Below are 18,749 nucleotides of genomic sequence, written 5' to 3' on the forward strand. Positions count from 1 at the left end.
TTAAGTCACAGCTGGAAAGGTACTTTCACAAATGTTATGCAATACTGTAAAAACACACATTCAGGTGTTTGGTTTAAAAATGTGGCCTCGGGGCGGGGGGCACCCAGCTGGCTCGGTCGGTGGAGCCTGTGACTCCTGATCTCAGGGTTGTAGGTTTGAGCTCCATGTTGGGGCCAGAAATTCCTTAAATAAAAACAACAACAACAACAAAAACATTGGGCTGGGATGCTACCAAGCCACGCCCCTCTGCAGCACAGCGGCAAGGGCTCTGAATAACCCATTTCCGGTGTGTTCTGTTTCTCCTGCACTTAAGGGTCTCCATTTCCCATAACAGGCAAAAGAAGCTAGTCTACATTTGGACAGAATCCAGGGAGTCCCCACAGTCCCTCCCCATGCCTCCACCCCGTTTGCGAGCCACCATCAAGCTCTGATGCTTTTACTCCCCAAAGCTCTCCCAGATCTACCTTCTCTCCATCCCCACAGCTGCCAGTGCCTCAGCCAGAGCCACCAGCCTCTCATCTGGACCATCCCACTTGCCTCCCAACCTCTGGGCTCTCCCCTCTCTAAAGCACATCAGCTTCCCCTCGAGATCTCCCTGAAGCACGGGTCTGCCACACCACTCCCCTGCTCCCCTGGGAGTCCCTCACTGTCCACTGGAGAAAAGTCTGAGTATCTGCCAAGCACTCCAAGGTCTTGCCTAGGCCTGGCCCTACTGATGCCCTGGCCTCATTTCCCACCCTACCCCCAGTTCATCTCACCCCCCACCCCAAAATGTTCATCATTCCTGTAACCTTTCGTGTGCTCCAGATCCCTAACTGTACCCTTGCCAGACATGCTCCCCTCCCTCGCTTGCCGGAAAACCTACTAACTCCTCCATGAGCATCCCTGACCTCCCGTACTGGGGGGCTCCCCGCTCTAGTTACTGTAACCTGGATGGGTGTGTGACCCACCCCACTGAAGCCCCTGCCAGCGGCAGCTCTGTCACAACCCCCTCTGTATCCCGAGGGTCCGACACAGCACTACAGACCAGAATAGGTACTCGAGAAGAAAGTTATTCAATGAGCTAAATCAATATTTTTTTTTAAATACCAAAGAGAAGAAAACCTTACTAAATTTGGACAAAATTTTATTTTCAGGTAACTGAAAGTGGTAAAGTAAAAACATCAGAAGATGCAGAAACTCCAGAATGTAGTAAGTCAGTAAAGGGAGCCTCACCGAGTGGTTGTAAAAGTTACAGATCAGTGGGTTTGGGAGGGCATTTCCCTCCCCGTTTTGATCTTTTTCCTGAAATGACTTCTTGCCTACATTTACTTGACAGGTGGAGTAGATTCAGTTTTAAATAGTTTTCTTGGTTTTACTATGAGGCTGATCATTTTTCCATTTTCAGGTTGTGCTTTTTTTTTTTTTTTTTTCACAAACGGACAAAAATTCTTCAACATAAAGATACTAAAGCCTTCTGTACCTTGCAGTTCCAGTTGCTAATGGAAACTGAGAACATCCGAAAGTACTGCAATTAGTGAGTGTATGATTGTAATGGTATTTCAAATTTAATATGCCAAACACAGTAACTGTGTAAATAAATTAACTTTACACACCTTTAAAAACCAAACTAATCCCCAAAACCATCCCTTCAAAGGTACTTTTTCATGTTTAATTCTTTTTAACTCCTTATTCTTACTACCCACCCCCCTTGTTCTCTAAAAATAAAAACACCTAAATACCAACTTACATTCCTATCTAACTAGGCTGGGGGCCCAGGACTCTTAAGACCAAAGTTCATCCTGAAATGAGCTCAGACCCAGGAAAGGACCAGCCACTGGGCCAGCCCAGGACAGCACACCAGGCAGCACCCACCTGTAGCCCACCTTGCGGGCATAGTGCAAACAATTCTCCTTCACGTGGGTCTGGAAGTAGGCAGAGCGGCAGAGGGCCCCACACTCCGGGCAGCAGTAGGGGGACTTGTGGGCGTGGATCCGCTGGTGGGCGCAGAAGCTGCACTGGTTGGGCAGCAGCATCTGGCACACCTGGCAAGTCTAGGAAGAAACACCAAGAAAGCAGGTCACTCAGGAGCCAACGGGGGCTTCGGACTCACAGCTTGCCAACCACAGCGGTCTGGCTTTCCTCGCATGGGGTCCCACCACGTTTCTTCCAACCCTCCCAGGAAATCTGGCACCCCCAGGCCTCGTTCCAAGTGTTGATACACCCAAGCAAGCTTTGCCTCTCACCTTATTCATCAGAGACAGAACTGATGTTATGTTTCCAGATATTAGTCCTGCTTCTAGGACGGGGAGTGTTCTTCCCTCAGGCTTAGCAGACCAGCTTTTCCTTTCCAGAGGCCAAAGGCACGTCTTCAAGTGTCAGAGCCCACTACACTGCCAGACCCACTAGGCCCTCTGCCCTCGCTCAGCAGAGGCAGTGCTGGACACCTCTAGTCCCGTGGCTCGGGGACGTCCAGAGCAGACCTGATTGGCCCTCAGAAGCCCCCAGGGCAGGTGGGCTGAGTGGTCTTGGCAGTGTCCGTGCCCTCAGCCCTGTTGGGGGTGTCCTGAGCCACTGCCCTGAGGCGGCTGACCACACATGCCCGCAGGAAAGGGTGGAGTGGGCAACAGCTCCTTCGTTCCCAGACTCAGGAGAAAAGCGGGGAGGGTGGGGTGGGGGGAGAAGTCCGGCAGCCCGCACTGCTCTGGTGGGCACAGCACACAAAGCCCGGGGGAAGCAGCAGACCTCGAGGGCACCTGCGTCAGCGGAGGCCCTTCTGGGTCAAAAGGGGACCACTGTGCTCGCTCTTCACTGTGGGAGCCACTGACCTTGGCCCAGGGGAGGTACTTAGAGGGGCAAGTCATTAAGGAGGACGGGAAGAGCAAAATCCAGAACATGGGGGCCTCTATAGGACACACAGCCCAGTTTTTTCAACAAATAGATTTCAAGGGAAAAACAGAAAAAGGAAACTTACAGATTAAAAGAAGTTTAAGAGAAAGGTTCACATTGCAGTGTACAGCTCTTATTTGGACCCTGATTCAAGCAAGCCAACTGTAGAGAGAGATGAGACTCTCAGAGATATCCGAGCACTAACCTGACAATGACATCAGGACATTTGACACTTGGTGTTAAGGTCTGATGATAATAAGAGATTATCATTATTATTAGCTTCGAGATGTCATGATATTATATCCACGTTCTTTGTGAGGAAAACCTCATACTTTAAAGATACATACAGAACTATTACATACCCAGTGATGCTGGGATTTGTTTAGAAATAATCCATGAGCGGGAAGGGATAGGTGAGAAAATACATAAAACGAGACAGGCCGGGGCACTTGGGTGGCTCAGTGGGTTAAAGCCTCTGCCTTCGGCCCAGGTCATGATCCCAGGGTCCTGGGTTGGAGTCCCATATCGGGCTCTCTGCTCAGCAGGGAGCCTGCTTCCCTTCCTCTCTCTCTGCCTGCCTCTTTGCCTACTTGTGATCTTTGTCTGTCAAATAAATAAATAAAATCTTTAAAAAAAAAAAAAACGATGGGGCGCCTGGGTGGCTCAGCAGGTTAAGCCGCTGCCTTCAGCTCAGGTCATGATCTCAGGGTCCTGGGATCGAGTCCCGAATCGGGTTCTCTGCTCAGCGGGGAGCCTGCTTCCCTCTCTCTCTCTCTGCCTGCCTCTCTGTCTACTTGTGATCTCTGTCTGTCAAATAAATAAATAAAATCTTAAAAAAAAAAAAAAAAAAACGAGACAGGCCAGGGGCGGGCGATTATTAAAAGACGGTTTGTTCTACCTTTCTGGCCACTTTTACGTATGTTTGGGATATTCCATAATAAAAAGCCTTTTTGTCTTTTTGTTGTTTTTGTTTTTAATTCCAACACCTGTCATCGGGTCAAAGGTTTTGTTCTTAAGATTTGTTTATTTGAGAGGGAGGTAGGGGGAGAAATAAGGGGGGGAGAGGCAGAGGGAGAGGGAGAAAGGAAGCAGACTCCACACTGCTTCTGTGGGTTCAATCCCACGACCCTGAGATCACGACCGGAGCTGAAACCAAGAGTCAGAGGTTTAACAGACTGAGTCACCCAGGTACACCCTGGGCCCCATAGTTTTTTAAAATTACATAAAATTGGGATGCCTGGGTGGCACAGTCAGTTAAGTGCCCATCTCTTGGTTTCAGCCCAACCCGGATTGCAGGGTTGTGAGATCAAGCCCCTCAAAGGGCTCAGAGCTCAGCATGGAGTCTGTTTAAGATTCTCTCTTTCCCTTGCCCTCTGCCCCTCCCCTCAGCACACAGACAGGCATGCACATGCATACACGCTCTCACTCTCTTTCTCCCTCAAATAAATCTTAAAATAAATATAAATAAATAAATACATATATTTATATATATAAATATATATATACATATATAAGATTTATACATATATAAATATATATGTGTGTGTGTATGTAATTAAAGGAGAAAAACAAAAACATCCCCTAAAAATTGAAAAGCAGAAACTAAATAACCCAACAGCATATCGCGTTGGTGACATAACCATATAGAAAAAACACTTGTTCCCAGTGACCTTTAAAATGCAGTATTTTGACTGATACATCCTTAATGTGATCTATTCTAAGACCAGAAAGAACAGCAAATACACCCTCAACTTTATGTAGTTGCCTTAGATGTTAAAAAAAATTGGTATTAATACTTCAAAATTTGGGCATATATATGTGTGTGTGGTAGGAAAATCTTAGGAACCAAGATTTTCAGTATAAAATCAGTCACATAAAAACTCCATAATTTTACATTTGAATACCAGTATAAACTCATGATTTTTCTTCCCTGTTTTTTTTAAAGTAGGCTCCATGCCTCATGTGGGACTCAAACTCACAACCCCAAGACCAATAGTCACGTGCTCCACCCCCTCTTTCTTCTTTTTAAGAACACATATTTCCGGGGCGCCTGGGTGGCTCAGTCAGGGAAGCGTCTGCCTTCGGCTCAGCTCAGGATCTCAGGGTCCTGGGATCGAGCCCCGTGTTGTCTCCCTGCTCAGCAAGGGAGCCCACTTCTCTCCCCCTACCCACCCCCCGCCCGGCTTGTACTCTCTCCTGCTCACTCATTCTCTCTCTCAAGTAAAATATTTTTTTAAAAAATACATATACTTCCTGAGGTGCCGGGCTGCCTCAGTTGGAGCATGCAACTCTTGATCTCAGGGTCATGAGTTTTTAATGAGTTTGAGCCCCACAGTGACTGCAGAGATTACGTAAATAAATAAAACTTTTCCAATAAATACAATAAAAACATACACTTCTCAGCTCTGGCCACCACAAAGGCCTAGCAGCAGACATGCCCAAGCATCCCTGGTACCCAGAATGTGACATCAAATACCATTTCTCATCACAAGACACCTGGCTCTTTGGAAGGATGGCTGATGCCACGTTTAGCACAAGAAATGCACCCAGGACACCTTGTTGGGACTGAAAAGTAAGGAAGCTTCTCAGGCTTCATGGGTTCACATGATCCCAGGATGTAGGAGCCAGCATGATGGGACTACACGACCGAAGAGGAAACAGCCTGACCATGGAAAAGCACCTGACCCCAACATACCACACACGTGAAACCCAGTGAGCTCATTATAAGAACAACAGAGGAGGCTACCTCATGCCCACTGGGGTGCCTATCGCCAAAGGCAAGCAAACCAACAGACAGTCAAAATAGAAAACCGCAGGTGTCGGCGAGGATGTGGAGAAATTGGGATCCTCGCACTCTGTTGGCAGGAATGTGAAATGGTGCAGCCACTGTGCAGGGAGAGGGGTGGTTCCTCAAAAATTAAAAATAGTTACGATATGATCTAGCCATTGCACTTCTGAGTACGTACCTGGAACAATCGAAAGCGGGACACTTGGACACTGTGTTCAAAGCAGCATTACTCAAGCAATCCCCAAGATGCGGAAGCAAGCCTAGCATTTATACACGGGTGAGTGGATATACAAAATGGGGTATAAACACACAATGGACTATTATTCAGCCTTGAAAAGGAAGGAACTCCTGTCACATGCCACAGTAGAGGTAAGCCTTGAGGACATTATGCTGAATGCAATTAGCCAGCCACAGAAAAACAAGTACTGTGTGATTCCTCTGTGTGAGGCACGTGGAGTCAAATTCATAGAAACAGAAAGCAGGAGGGTGGTTGCCAGGGTCAGGAGGGAGGGGGAGTGGGGAGCTCTTTAATGGGTACAGAGTTTCAGTTTTGCAAGATGAAAAGAGTTCTGGAAATTGAACAACAGTGTGAATGTACTTAATGCTACTGAACTGTACACTTTAAAAAATGATGAAAATGGTAAACTTTATGCTATGTGCATCTTACCACAATTTTTTTAAAACAATAAAGGACAGATTCTTAATACACTATTGGAGACTGTCAGGACATCAACTCACTACTGTAAAAACTGGTAACTAGAAAGCAAATTAAGTATATATCCCATTTTCCAATATAAACTATATTTCAAAGTAACCAAATAGTCCTCATCAAAGATGGAAAGATATTTTACACAGAACTCCAGCTAATAACGGAGAAATACTAAAATTATAAAACTCCTTTCTTCAACTCATAAAATTACTGACTCAAGGAGCAATTATTAATGAATACTAAAATAATCAGGTAAAAAATAAGGAACTCTACAATGAAGGGATCAGAACACCCCCACCTAAACTGACTGATCTTGTTTAGTATCATTAAAACTAAGACAATCTGGGGTACCTGGGTGGGGGGGGCCTCAGTCAGTTAAGCAGCTGCCTTTAGCTTGGGTCATGATCCCAGGGTCCTGGGATTGAGCCCCAAGCTGCAGGAGCCGGGGAAGCGGGGCAGGGGGCTCCCTGCTCAGCAAGGAGCCTGCTTCTCCCTCTGCCTGCCGCTCCCCCTGCCTGTGTGCTCTTTTTTGCTTTCTCTCTGTTAAATAAATCTTCAAAAACAAAACAAAACAAACACCAAGACAATCAAGGACTCTGTGCTTCCCTGAAGTCGTAAAATATGAAGAAAGTGATATTCCCTTCACAAAACTGCCTATTTCTAGTCTTTATTGCCAATTTCTGGTCAACAGATAAAATACCGGGTACTGAAGAACAAATTAATTGCATAAGGAAGCATCAGTCAAACCCATAATCATCCTGGAAAATTCTCAGGATGCATGAACCAGTTTCTTCGACAAATCAGTGCTATGTACAACAGAACAGGGGGTCTGGTGGGATGGAGTGGGAAGTGGTACTGTTCTAGACTGAGAAATTCAAAAGACAAAAACAAATGCTAACATGTGGTCCATGTTTGAATCCTAATTCAAAATAAGCCCAACTATAAAAAGATCATTTTTGACACGAAAGGAAAACTTGTATATGGACTTGTATTAGATAACATTAAGGAACTGTTCATTTTGTTGGATGTGACAATGACATCATAGTTAAATAAAAGCTTAAGGCCAAGAAGAAACTGTCTGTGCTGACAACATCCAAATAAAGTGACTGGGAATGCAGGAAGGGCTGCCCTCCAGCCCCTGCAGGGGAGGGTATTCAGTGCAGGGGAGAAGCCAGAAGGCCTGCGTGTGCTTCCCCGCAGTCCCTGCACCTACTAGAGTGGAGCGGGCCGTCTACCCCCTTCTCTGCACGTGGCCGGAAGCCCGGGAACTGTCTGGGGAAACTCAAGTCCACCAGCCAGCAAGGTCAGGCTTTGACCTTAGACCTCAAACGTGCCCTTTCCCTGAGACCATATTTTTGGCAGGGGACTTTGTGGGGGATGGTGCTGGGCTGAGGGAAGCCTGCCGGCCTTCCTGGGTCCCCTCTCCCTTTCTTGTCTGGGGGTCCAGCTCCCGCTAGAGGAGGAGATGCACGATGGGAGGGGTGTCAGCCAGGGCCTACACCCCAACGTCCGAGGGCTCGGGTTTTAGAAGGCAGGTGAGAAACGGTGGAAAAGCACTAAGCATCAGACCTCCGCTGGCAACGCTTCTGATCGCATGACCTAGAAGAAGCAGTCTGCTCTGCAGGGACAGCTGTGCGAGGACAGCAAGAAGACTAAAGCCGAAGAACGAAGGGCCGGGGTCACGAATTCCATGACTCATCAGAAGCACAGGGCAAACTGAGGAGAGGGCAAAGGTGGGGGGACAGGGAGGCCAGCCACCCCGCAGAAGGACCACAGGCTACCAATTCCACCTCATGTCTCCATCCCCACACTCCCCAGGCTCCACAGCTCTGCTCCTGAGGCGCACGCTGCGCTTTCCCACACCTCCATGCCTTGTACCTGGACACCCTCCCCTCTCCCAACTTTTCCTGAACGTCCAACTCAAATGTCCCAGCCATAAGACACCTGCCCTCTGCCCCGAGTCACAGTGAGGTAGTCCCTCTAAGGCCCTCTGGGCAACCACGTCTACAAGCCTTTTAGCCCCAAACTTCATCGGCCTCACCCTGCAGCAGGTGGGCAGTGAGCCCCGTCCCTGCCCAGCTACGTGGGCCCCAGAGGAGCAGTGCGACTCCCCGAGGCACCCCTGGGTCTGACAAGGGAGCCTCCCTCCGGCCCGAGCACACTGGGAACACTTGTGCAAGGCTCCTCTGCCGCAGACAGGGACGCGGGCCCCTGCTGGACTAAAGTAAAGAGTGGCTTTGCTTTCCTCCCAGGCCTCTGCAGTCCTGGCTTAGGGAGGTGCAGGGAGGGGTGGCCTTGGCTGGGTCCTGGAGAGAGTCACCTGGAGGAGGAAGCAGAGAGCCTTCTGCAGGCGTGTCTGGAGGCCTACTTTCATGGGACCTGGCCAGTACAGCCAGCCACAACACCAAGGGTGCCAAAGGGTATTTTCAGCACAGACTGTCTTCAGAAAAACAAAAACCAATCTCATCAGCTGAGCCAAGAATTGGAACAAGCAGATGAGCGTGGCTGCCTTCCTAGAGTGGTGCGAACACGGACGGAAGAGGGCCCCAAAGCCTGGGCCACAGCCCATCCGCTCTCCTTCCTCAGCCCTGCCTCGGCACTCCAGCAATCTCCCCAGCAGTCTCCCCAGCAGAACAGCTCCGTACGCACCCCGTTCTGAGAGCAGAGACTGAGGAGCAGGGCGCTGATGCCCGACCTCTGTCCTCCAAGGTCTCTGGGCGTGTGCAAAGCCCGTGCTGACACCTCCCAGAGACCAGCCCCAGCTGGACAGGGGCCCCGCCCACCCAGGAGCCTGGGAGCTGAGCCCGACGTGGGGCATGGCCACAGACCCAGCTGGTGAATTGTTCAGTCTCCCCAGAGTTGGGGACAGGACCCTCTCCCCAGTAAACACCAAGCACTCTGCGTTACGGAGGGTCACTAACCATCAAGCCGGCGTCTTCTTCTAAGACTCCTAAGATGCCACCAGCGCCCCCGCCTCAGGGAGCTTTTCTCCATGCCCAATCATGGAGCTCGCGAAAACCAGGGGGCTGACAGCCATCGCGGGAGGGTCTGCTTACCAGCCCCTCGCTTTCCTCCGTCGTCCTCTGGAAATGGGCAGCCATAGCCATGTAGTCGCGTATCTGCCTGTGACATTCGAGACACTTGACTCCGTGCCGGATGAGCCTCACGGGGTCCGGGTAGAGCGGCAAAGCTGGGAGGGTCGGGCCGGCAGCGCCCGGGGGGAGGCCAGGTTTGGGGGAGGCCGGGGGCGCCGGGGCGGCGGGGGCCGGGGCGCTGGCGGGGGCAGCTGCAAACATCTGGTCCGCGGAGATGGGCTTGACGAGCAGCTGTGAGCACTGCATGACCAGCCCCTTGCTCTTGTGGTCGCGGGCGTGCCGCAGCAGGCTGCACTTGTTGAAGAAGAGGAGCGTCTGAGAGCACAGTGTGCACAGCACCTCGATGTGGACGCTCCGCCGGCCGTAGTGCTGGCTCAGGCTCTTCTCTAAGGCAAACGCGTCCCCGCACTCCAAGCAGCAGTAGCCACTGGCCGGCACATGGATCCTGCTGTCTGCGGGGGGGCTGAGATTTGGTGCATACAGGGGCACGGGGTTGGAGCTGTGGAGGACCTTGTTGAAGACCTCCACCACCAGCGGGGCGGCCTTCTTCACCTGGTGGACCAGGGGCACCGACATCTGGGGGAGCTGCGGCTGACTCCGCCGCTGTGCCGAGGACTTGGCTGTCACAGACGCGGCCACGCTGTGGGGGACGAGGTTCAAGTTGGCCAGGTGCACGGCCTTGGGCAGGAGGCTGGCCGGGGCAGAGGCCTGCAGCACCGCACTCTGCTGCTGCTTCTTGCCGGGCTGTGAGCCAGGGACAGCCCCCTTGGGGACCCGGGACCCCGAGCTGCCGCAGGGAGACGCAGACTCGCTGGCCTTCGCTGTGCTCTCGTCCCCTTTCTTGTCACCCTGGGGGCTCCCGGAACGCGTGCCCCCCTCAGGAGAGTGTGCCACTGCCGGCAAGGCAGCAACCTCGTCCTCTGGCACCTCGCTCGGGGCCTCGGTGACGGCGCTCCCTAGAGGCGACCCAACGGGGGACTTACTGGGATCGTCGGGGTCCGGTAGGATCCTCGTGACAGTCCGTTTGATTTCCCCCGATGACGTCTTAATGGTTTTGATTCGGACTTTGGGAATGGCTGGTGGGGAGCCGGCGGCCACTGAAGGGGAGCCTTTGCTGCTGCTGTCACTACAGATGCTCCGAGGACTGTCTGATGGCTTGACACTCTTTCTAGTGGCCTCCAGAGGGCTCCGGGGGCTCTTTGGTGACTTGGGCATTTTGGGGCTACCTTTGGAGCCCTCTTTAGTGGGCCCTGAGGGATCCTTGGCGTGGCCAGGCTGATCCTCCTTGGTGACACTGGCCACCCTTTTGGCCTGCAGGGCCACCAAGGCTGCAACACAAGAGGAGAGCTTGGAGTGAGCTGGCTTCAGACGCTGCCTCGGGGGGACTGACGAGCAGGTGCCAAGTTCCAGGGCAAGCCCCTTGGGCTCTCCAATACTGTTGCTGGGGTGGCTGTTGAATTCCAAAGCTTCCCCAAAGAACCGACTGGTGTCCAGCTCCTTGGGAGGCTCCCCCGCCTTCTGCCCTCCTCGATCACGCTCCTGTTGACTCCCCAAGGGCAGAGGCTCCGGCTTAGGCTCCTTCTTACAGAAGTGATCAAACATATGGAGCTCTGGGACTGGAAACTTAGCCAGGGCCTCTAGGACTGGGCCCCCCACAGGCCCACACCCAGGAGGGGGTGGAAAATAACCGTCAGAGTGCTTGGGCTTCATTCCAAACCCATTATCTTTGATGGCATCCTCGGGTTCTGGGCTGGAGATTGGACTGAACTGGTTAAAGGTTGGTAACGGCTCTGACTTGGAAGGTTCTAGCTTGCTGGGGAAACTCCTGGCACTGTCTCCGTTCATGAAAGTGGAATCAAACTTCCCACAGTTGTGGCCCAGGTTGTGGGGGTCTGGAGGCAGGTCCGAGCCCCGGAATCCATTGTGGAGGAGGCTAGGAGCAACGTGGTCCTTCTCCGCTTCAAACGATTCCTGACGGCTGGTGTTCTTGACAATGACGCTCACGGCCGGCACATCAGAGGATGATCCCGAGTGAGACAAGGACACACTCTCATCCATGCACATGCCTGGAGGCTTGAGGGGACTTTCATTCTCCTCACTGGGGGTCTGGATGGCCTCCTTGGCATCAAGGCTGGTGGGGTCTGGGATGTCAAAGGCAGCCAGAAGATCATCAAAATCTGGAGTTTTCATATCCCCCATGGCTGGATGCTGGCAAGGGCTACAACAGAAACAGAACAGAATCAGCGATCCCCAGGATCCCAGTGGACTCTGTCCAGCATCGTCTCCATCACACCAACACACACGCACACGGCCAGGATGCACACGCATGACCTCAGACTCTGGAAGGTCACACACCTGACTTTTACTCCAACAGGTTTTCAGAATGCTGGGGACCCTGGGGGTGGGGTGGAAAGAGAGGTTTATAGAGTAGGGACAAGTCTGCCTGGCCAGGCCTAAACATCAGCACCTGGAAGCCTCTGGCCGGCCGCACGGCCAGAGAGCAAGCACACTCCATCGCCCTGCCTCAGTGCCTCAGGGACGAGCCGCACTCCCTGACCACGCGCACTAGCAAAGCCCAAGCCCTGAGACCTTAAAAAAAAACAAGCGCAGCTCAGCACCTATTTTCTTTGGAAAACTTCTGATTCATAGATGAGATGTGGCTATGGCTTCTGCTAATTTAACTCCTAATATTTTATCATTAACTTTGTAATTTTGGCTTTTTTGCTGGATGAATTCAATCAAATCCAAGATGACTTGCTATTACCAGGATTGACGCTGTCCCACAAACTCACTCCAGCAAATTACATCATCTCCTAGGCCTTTTTTTTTTTGAGGCGGTGTCTGCTTGGTTCCTTCATTTTCACCCAAAACTCTTACTGGCTGGTGAATGGATCCTAGATGTAAGGAGCAGAGCGACTCTCAAAGCCCCACATTGTTATCAAATGGTCCAGTGAACAGCGTCAGGGAAGCCCCAAATTTTATTCTAACTTAATAGACAAAGAAAAGCAAAGCCAGCTGTTTCCTTCATGCTCTGGAGCAGGAGAACCACAGCACCACTGAGGGAGAGGAAAGCCAAGGTCCTAGCAAGAGGCGTGTCAGGAAACCACTGCTGGAGAGAAGGGGAAACCCCACCACCTCCCTTGCTCAGCCCCAAATCCTGCACCTGCCTCGGCACCCCAGAGCCGCACAGGCTCACGTTATTTCCTGCCCTGTGATTACACTGAAAACCCGTCTGAACGCAGAACCACACGACTCTCAGAAAGCAGTGCAGTGGCTACACAGAACCAGCCATGTGACAAACCCTCCGGTCCAGGAACCCCAAGGCCAATGTTCTTATCCTAAGAACAAAAATCCCTGAAAGCTACACACGAAAATATACGGCATTATTAAAAGAACACAAAAGAGACAAACACACACACAGAATCTAAATGTCCAAGAATACGGACGATTAAATAATTGATAGACTATTATGTGGCCATTAAAAATCCTAATGATGACATTTACACGGCAACATGGAAAATCACTTAAGAGTGCTAAGGCGCCTGGCTGGCTCTGTCGGGAGAGCATGCAACTCTGATCTCAGGCTGTTGGGTTCCAGCCCCATGCTGGAGGCAGAGTTTACTAAAAATAAAAAATCTTTTTTTATAATTTCCTTTCTTTAAAAAGATTTTGTATACTTATTTGACAGAGAGAGAGAGAGAGAGCACGAGCAGGGGGAGCAGCAGGCAGAGGAAGAAGGGGAAGCAGGCTCCCCGCTGAGCAGAGAGCCTGATGTGGGGCTCGATCCCAGGACCCTGAGATCATGACCTGAGCCGAAGGCAGACACTTAACCGACAGAGCCAACCAAGCACCCCCAAAATTAAAATCTTTAAAAAAAAATTTCACTTACAGTGTTTAGTTTAAAAAAAAAAAAAACTAATACCAAAAAACGTTGTCAGACTAGAACAATGTAAAACTAAGTATGCATTTGAGCCAAGATTAAAAGAAAAAGAAAAGGAATTATGCAGGGTGGTGGGACTACTGGTGGGTTATTTTTCAGGACTCTTTGTGCTGACAGATTGCTTTTATAATTTTAAGAGGGGTAAGTAAAGGGGGGGGAACCCACTTAGAACCACAGGGGAGAGGCATCTGGGGGGCTCGGTTGGTTGAGCATTTGACTCTTGATTTCGGCTCCAGTCATGATTTCAGGGGCCTGGGACCCAGCCCCTGCTCAGCGGGGAGTCTGCCGGAGAGTCTCTCTCCCTCTCCTCAGCCCCTCTCCCCCCCTCACAGTTCTCGCTCTCTCAAATAAATAAATCTTTAAAAAAAAAAAAGACCCAGGGACGCCTGGGTGGCTCAGTTGGTTAAGCGGCTGCCTTCGGCTCAGGTCATGATCCCAGCGTCCTGGGATCGAGTCCCGCATCGGGCTCCTTGCTCGGCAGGAAGCCTGCTTCTCCCTCTGCCTCTGCCTGCCATTCTGTCTGCCTGTGCTCGCTCTCTCTCCCTCTCTCTCTGACAAATAAATAAAATCTTTAAAAAAAAAAAAAAAGACCCAAAGGGGAGCAGGTGGCATAGCACAGGTGTATCTGTTACCAGCCCCTGGGATCAATAGGTTCGCAGGTTCGGTTTCTTGCCCCCCCTTCCAACCCCCAACAAAACACAAGTGCCTGCTTAAGAGTTCCCACAGAAAATGAAAAATACCCACCACAGGGAATATATCTAATTATGGTTGGTAATAATAAACTGAAATACCAATTATCTGAACTAAATACGATGGGCAGCACCTCACTCTGAAATGAGATGGAAAGCTCCTGGACACAAATGACTGTCTCCTGGAAACAGGAGCCCGTCAGCAAGAGGAGTGCACTGGCAACAGGGAGAGCACTAGCATCCCTAAATGGGCAGGCTGATCCAAACTACAGGGAAGTGCCTCTGTGACATTTGCTGTGTACGTTTCTTTCTTTCCCCCTTCCCCCTCCCCCCCCTTTTTTTTAATAATCTGGGGGTGGGGGGAGATTGAGGGAGAAGGGCAGAATGGGTTGGTGTTTCCAAGGAGCTGCAGGAAGCCAGTGAGGGAGGAGAGGCAGTAGCTGGGTGGTGAGAGCCAGGGTTAGCTGGGAGCCTACTGCTGCCTACCGGGAAGTCACAGGGGCCGCAACAGAAGAAAGTGATGCTCTCCAACAAGGCGATCTCAGGGGCTGGAGGAGAACGGCCAGAAGGAAGGGAAGGTATCTTCTGCTAGGAAACTCAGAGCAGGGAAAAGCTGTGGCGGTTCAACTGGCAGCAGGAAAACCCTTTCTAACCTTTGGATCTTAAATACCGAAGCTGACACTTTTAAAAGCCAAAGATCAAGTCCTGTTTTCTATTTACTCATCATCGAGAAAACCAAAAACAGCCGCAATCAACAGCACTGAATAAGGGACTCATGGTGTACCTGTTTGCATTTCTTTAAACCTTTTTCCAAAGTAAGTATCACATTGTTTATAAGTAGAAAAGAGAAATTAATCAAAATGTACTGTTATAAAAGCAAAGGAAGAAACTGCACAGAAAAAGAGCCCCCAATAAAAAGTTGTAGTCATCAGAAACCTGCCAGCACAAAGTTAAAAGGCAAAGAGCAGCACACCGACAGGAATTATCTGCGATGAGGCAGTGACTCCCATTAATGTCTTTACTATAGAGAAGGCCAGGAAGTAAGTAAAAGATAAGCAGCCCACTAGGAAAATGGACAAAAATGGTGAGCACACAATCAGAAAAAGAAACACAAGTGGACAGTGAATACATTAAAAAGTTGCTACCTCACAAGGAATTAGAGAAATACAAATTAAAATACTGAGAAGCCTGGGATGCCTGGGTGGGTCAATTGTTAAGCATCTGCCTTTGGCTAAGGTCATGATCACGGGGTCCTGGAATCGAGCCCCCCATCCGGCTCCCTGCTCAGCGAGAAGCCTGCTTCTCCCTCTCCCACTCCCCCGCTTGTGTTCCCTCTCTCATGTGTCTCTCTCTGTCAAATAAATAAAGTCTTTAAAAAAATAAAAAATAATAATAATGAGAAGCCATTTGGGGCTTACTAAAATGACCAAGGTTTTAAAAAAATAATTCCTGGGGGCACCTGGTCCAGGGATCGTGCCCCACATCAGGCTCCCTGCTCAGCAGAAAGTCTGCCTCTCCCTCTGCCTGCCGCTCCCCCTGCTTGTGCTCACACGCTTACTTCTCTCGGTCTCTCGTGCTCTCTCTGAAATAAATAAATAAAATATTTTAAAAGTAATAATAATTCCTGGGATTGGCACAGATGTGGCAAAGTAAGCATTTTCTTTCTTTCTTTCTTTCTTTCTTTCTTTCTTTCTTTCTTTCTTTCTCTCTCTCTCTCTCTCTCTCTTTCTTTCTTTTTAAGTAGGCTCCCTCTCTCTCTCTCTCTCTCTCTCTCTCTCTTTCTTTCTTTTTAAGTAGGCTCCATGCATGGAGTCCAAGGCAGGGCTCAAACTCACAACTCTCAGATCAAGACCTGAGCTGAGATCAAGAGTCAGATGCTTAACCGACTGAGCCAGCCAGGCACCCCTGCTAAGTAAGCATTCTAAAGACGGTATAAATTGGGGCGCCTGGGTGGCTCAGTGGGTTAAGCCGCTGCCTTCGGCTCAGGTCATGATCCCAGGTCCTGGGTTTGAGCCCCGCATCGGGCTTTCTGCTCAGCAGGGAGCGTGCTTCCTCCTCTCTCTCTGCCTGCCTCTCTGCCTACTTGTGATTTCTCTCTGTCAAATAAATAAATTTAAAAAAAAAAATCTTTAAAGATGGTATAAATTGATAAACCCTGTCTTTTTTTTTAAGATTTTTAAAGATTTAAAGATTTTTTTTTTAAAGATTTTATTTATTTGACAGAGATCACAAGTAGGCAGAGAGGCAGGCAGAGAGAGAGGAAGGGAAGCAGGCTCCCCGCTGAGCAGAGAACCTGATATGGGGCTCGATCCCAGGACCCTGAGATCATGACCTGAGCTGAAGGCAGAGGCTTAACCCACTGAGCCACCCAGGTGCCCCGATAAACCCTGTCTTAAGAGCAATTTAGCAATGCATACATAAGGCCCAACAATGCCACTTCCAGAAATTTATTCCAAGGAAATAAAGACTCACATGACAAAGAATCACTGCAGAATCATTTATAACGAAATAATTTCATAACAAAAAATGAGCCACAACCAAAGTTCCAACAAGAGAGAATTGGTTCAATAAATTATAGTATGTTAACACAATTAAATACTAGACATCATTATAGCACTAGATTTATAGCTATGCTCCTGACACAAAGTCGGGGGGAAGGATACTATAGTGCACATACAGTACAAGTCTATTTAAAACAAAAGATTTGGGGCACCTGGGTGGCTCAGTGGGTTAAGCCTCTGCCTTCGGCTCAGGTCATGATCTCAGGGTCCTGGGATCAAGCCCCACATCAGGCTCTTTGCTCAGCGGGGAGCCTGCTTCCCCTCTCTCTCTCTGCCTACTTGTGATCTCTGTCAAGTAAATAAATAAAATCTTTAAAAATAAATAAATGAAAATAAAAAATAAAAAGATTTTTAGGGGGGCGGTAAGGGGATGGGTGAGCCTGGTGGTGGGTACTAAGGAGGGCACATATTGCATGAAGCACTAGTTGTGTGCATAAACAATGAATTTTGGAACACTGAAAAAAAATTAAAAGCAAACAAATTAAAAAAAAAAACAAAAGATTTTCATTATATACTGCGTTTATGAAAAGGGCTAGAAGAACACTCTAAAATCTTAGAAGTATCTCAACAGGTGAGATTATTTTCTTTCTTTTATCTGCATTTTCAAACTATCAAACTATTTCAAGTTGAACTGCTTATGTAATTTTATTAAATTATATTTTTAATAGACAAAAAGAAGAAGGAATTAGGAAGGCCAAAAACATTTGAGAAGCTTTTTATGGAGGACTGCAAACATCACTAACGTAAGATTCTGAAAGCACACCCGGTGTGCCTCAGCAGGGGACCGCAGGCTGGAAAACCAGGGCGCTAACGTAACTGACATACGGTAACTAACATCCGGCGTGCGGTCCAGGTACAAAGCTCCAGCATGTGTCTGTGACCTGCTGCGGGCTGGAAAGAGCAAACCTCACACGGCGCTGCCCATTTTGCCAGGGACAGAGTCCGGGACCAGAGCCTGGGTCTGGCCTCTGCCCCATGTCCATGAAGACCAGCCTAGAAAGCCGGTCCTGGAAGCACCAGAGCAGACAAGGTCCAGGCACAGTGAGCCCAGCAAGTGAGCTGGGGGTGCCTTGTCGCCAGGCAAGGCAGGCCCCGCCTCCTGGTCCCTGTTACTCAGGTGACCCTTGCTACCACGTATGTCGCCCCAAGGAAGCGGAGAGCAGCACCAGGGCTGACAGGCAGCGCTGTGCCCTCCCCTGAGGAGCTTCCCTGCGGGGGAGATGGGGACACTGAAAATAGATTGGCAGATCGATAGATCCATCCCTATTGTTTATTACAAGATCGTCTACTTGCCCAAGAAACGTCCAATACTTAAGTAAACATGTCAACAGATGAGGGAGAGGAAACACCTTAATTCCGAGAGGCTCTCATCAGGCCTGACTAGAGTTCTCTGGGAGGCAGGAACAAGAGGACTACAGCAGAACAAGCAGGCAGACTCTCCACAGAATCTAAATGTCAGAACTTCACAAAAAAACAATTAAAAAAAAACTGAATTCCATACAACTTGGGTGAATATATGTTGTGTGTGTGTGTGTGTGTGAGAGACTGAGATTGTCATCTATAGAGCACCATGAACAGTGGAGTTTTAAACCCACGGACCAGTAACTTCCTTAAGTTACCTAGAAGTTACCTAGCTCCCCCACCCATAAGGGGATCCAGCTGTATCCATACATGTGGTCCCAGGGACCAGCTGTTAAAAACACCACTATTGGGACACCTGGGTGGCTCACTCAGTTGAGCATCCGGTTCTTAATTTTGGCTAGGGTCTTGATCTCAGGGTTGTGGGATCAAGCCCCGCATTGGGCTGCCAGCGGGGCAAGAAGCATGCTTGGGATTCTCTTTCTCCTTCTCCCTCTGACCCTCCACTACCCTCTCAAAAAAACAAAACAAAACAAAACAGAAACAAAAACCAGCACTACTGGGGTGCCTGGGTGGCTCAGTGGGTTAAGATATACGTATGTAACACATAATAAATACATACACATGTATGTGTTACATACACACATGCATACATACATACCATTACTAAACGAGGGCCTGTGAAAAAAATTAATTTAAAAAGGAGGTCTCGTGTCCAATAGGCTTTGGGAACCAATGAT

General features: G+C 49.4%; 1 protein-coding gene across 4 annotated transcripts in view; it reads right to left on the reverse strand.

The window, feature by feature from the left end:
- ZNF592 (zinc finger protein 592) overlaps positions 1-18,749 on the reverse strand; it is a 48,103-nt gene that overhangs the window by 8,930 nt on the left and 20,424 nt on the right. For all 4 annotated transcript variants that reach the window (XM_047736255.1, XM_047736256.1, XM_047736258.1 and 1 more), the window contains 2 exons: positions 9,422-11,678; positions 1,855-2,033 (listed from right to left, as the gene is read on the reverse strand). In XM_047736255.1, coding sequence (XP_047592211.1) covers positions 1,855-2,033; positions 9,422-11,659 — 2,417 coding nt within the window. In that variant the 5' untranslated portion in view covers positions 11,660-11,678. The remainder of the gene's footprint in view (positions 1-1,854; positions 2,034-9,421; positions 11,679-18,749) is intronic.

The sequence above is a fragment of the Lutra lutra genome, chromosome 7 (assembly GCF_902655055.1).
Source record: "Lutra lutra chromosome 7, mLutLut1.2, whole genome shotgun sequence".
Lineage (NCBI taxonomy): Eukaryota > Metazoa > Chordata > Mammalia > Carnivora > Mustelidae > Lutra > Lutra lutra.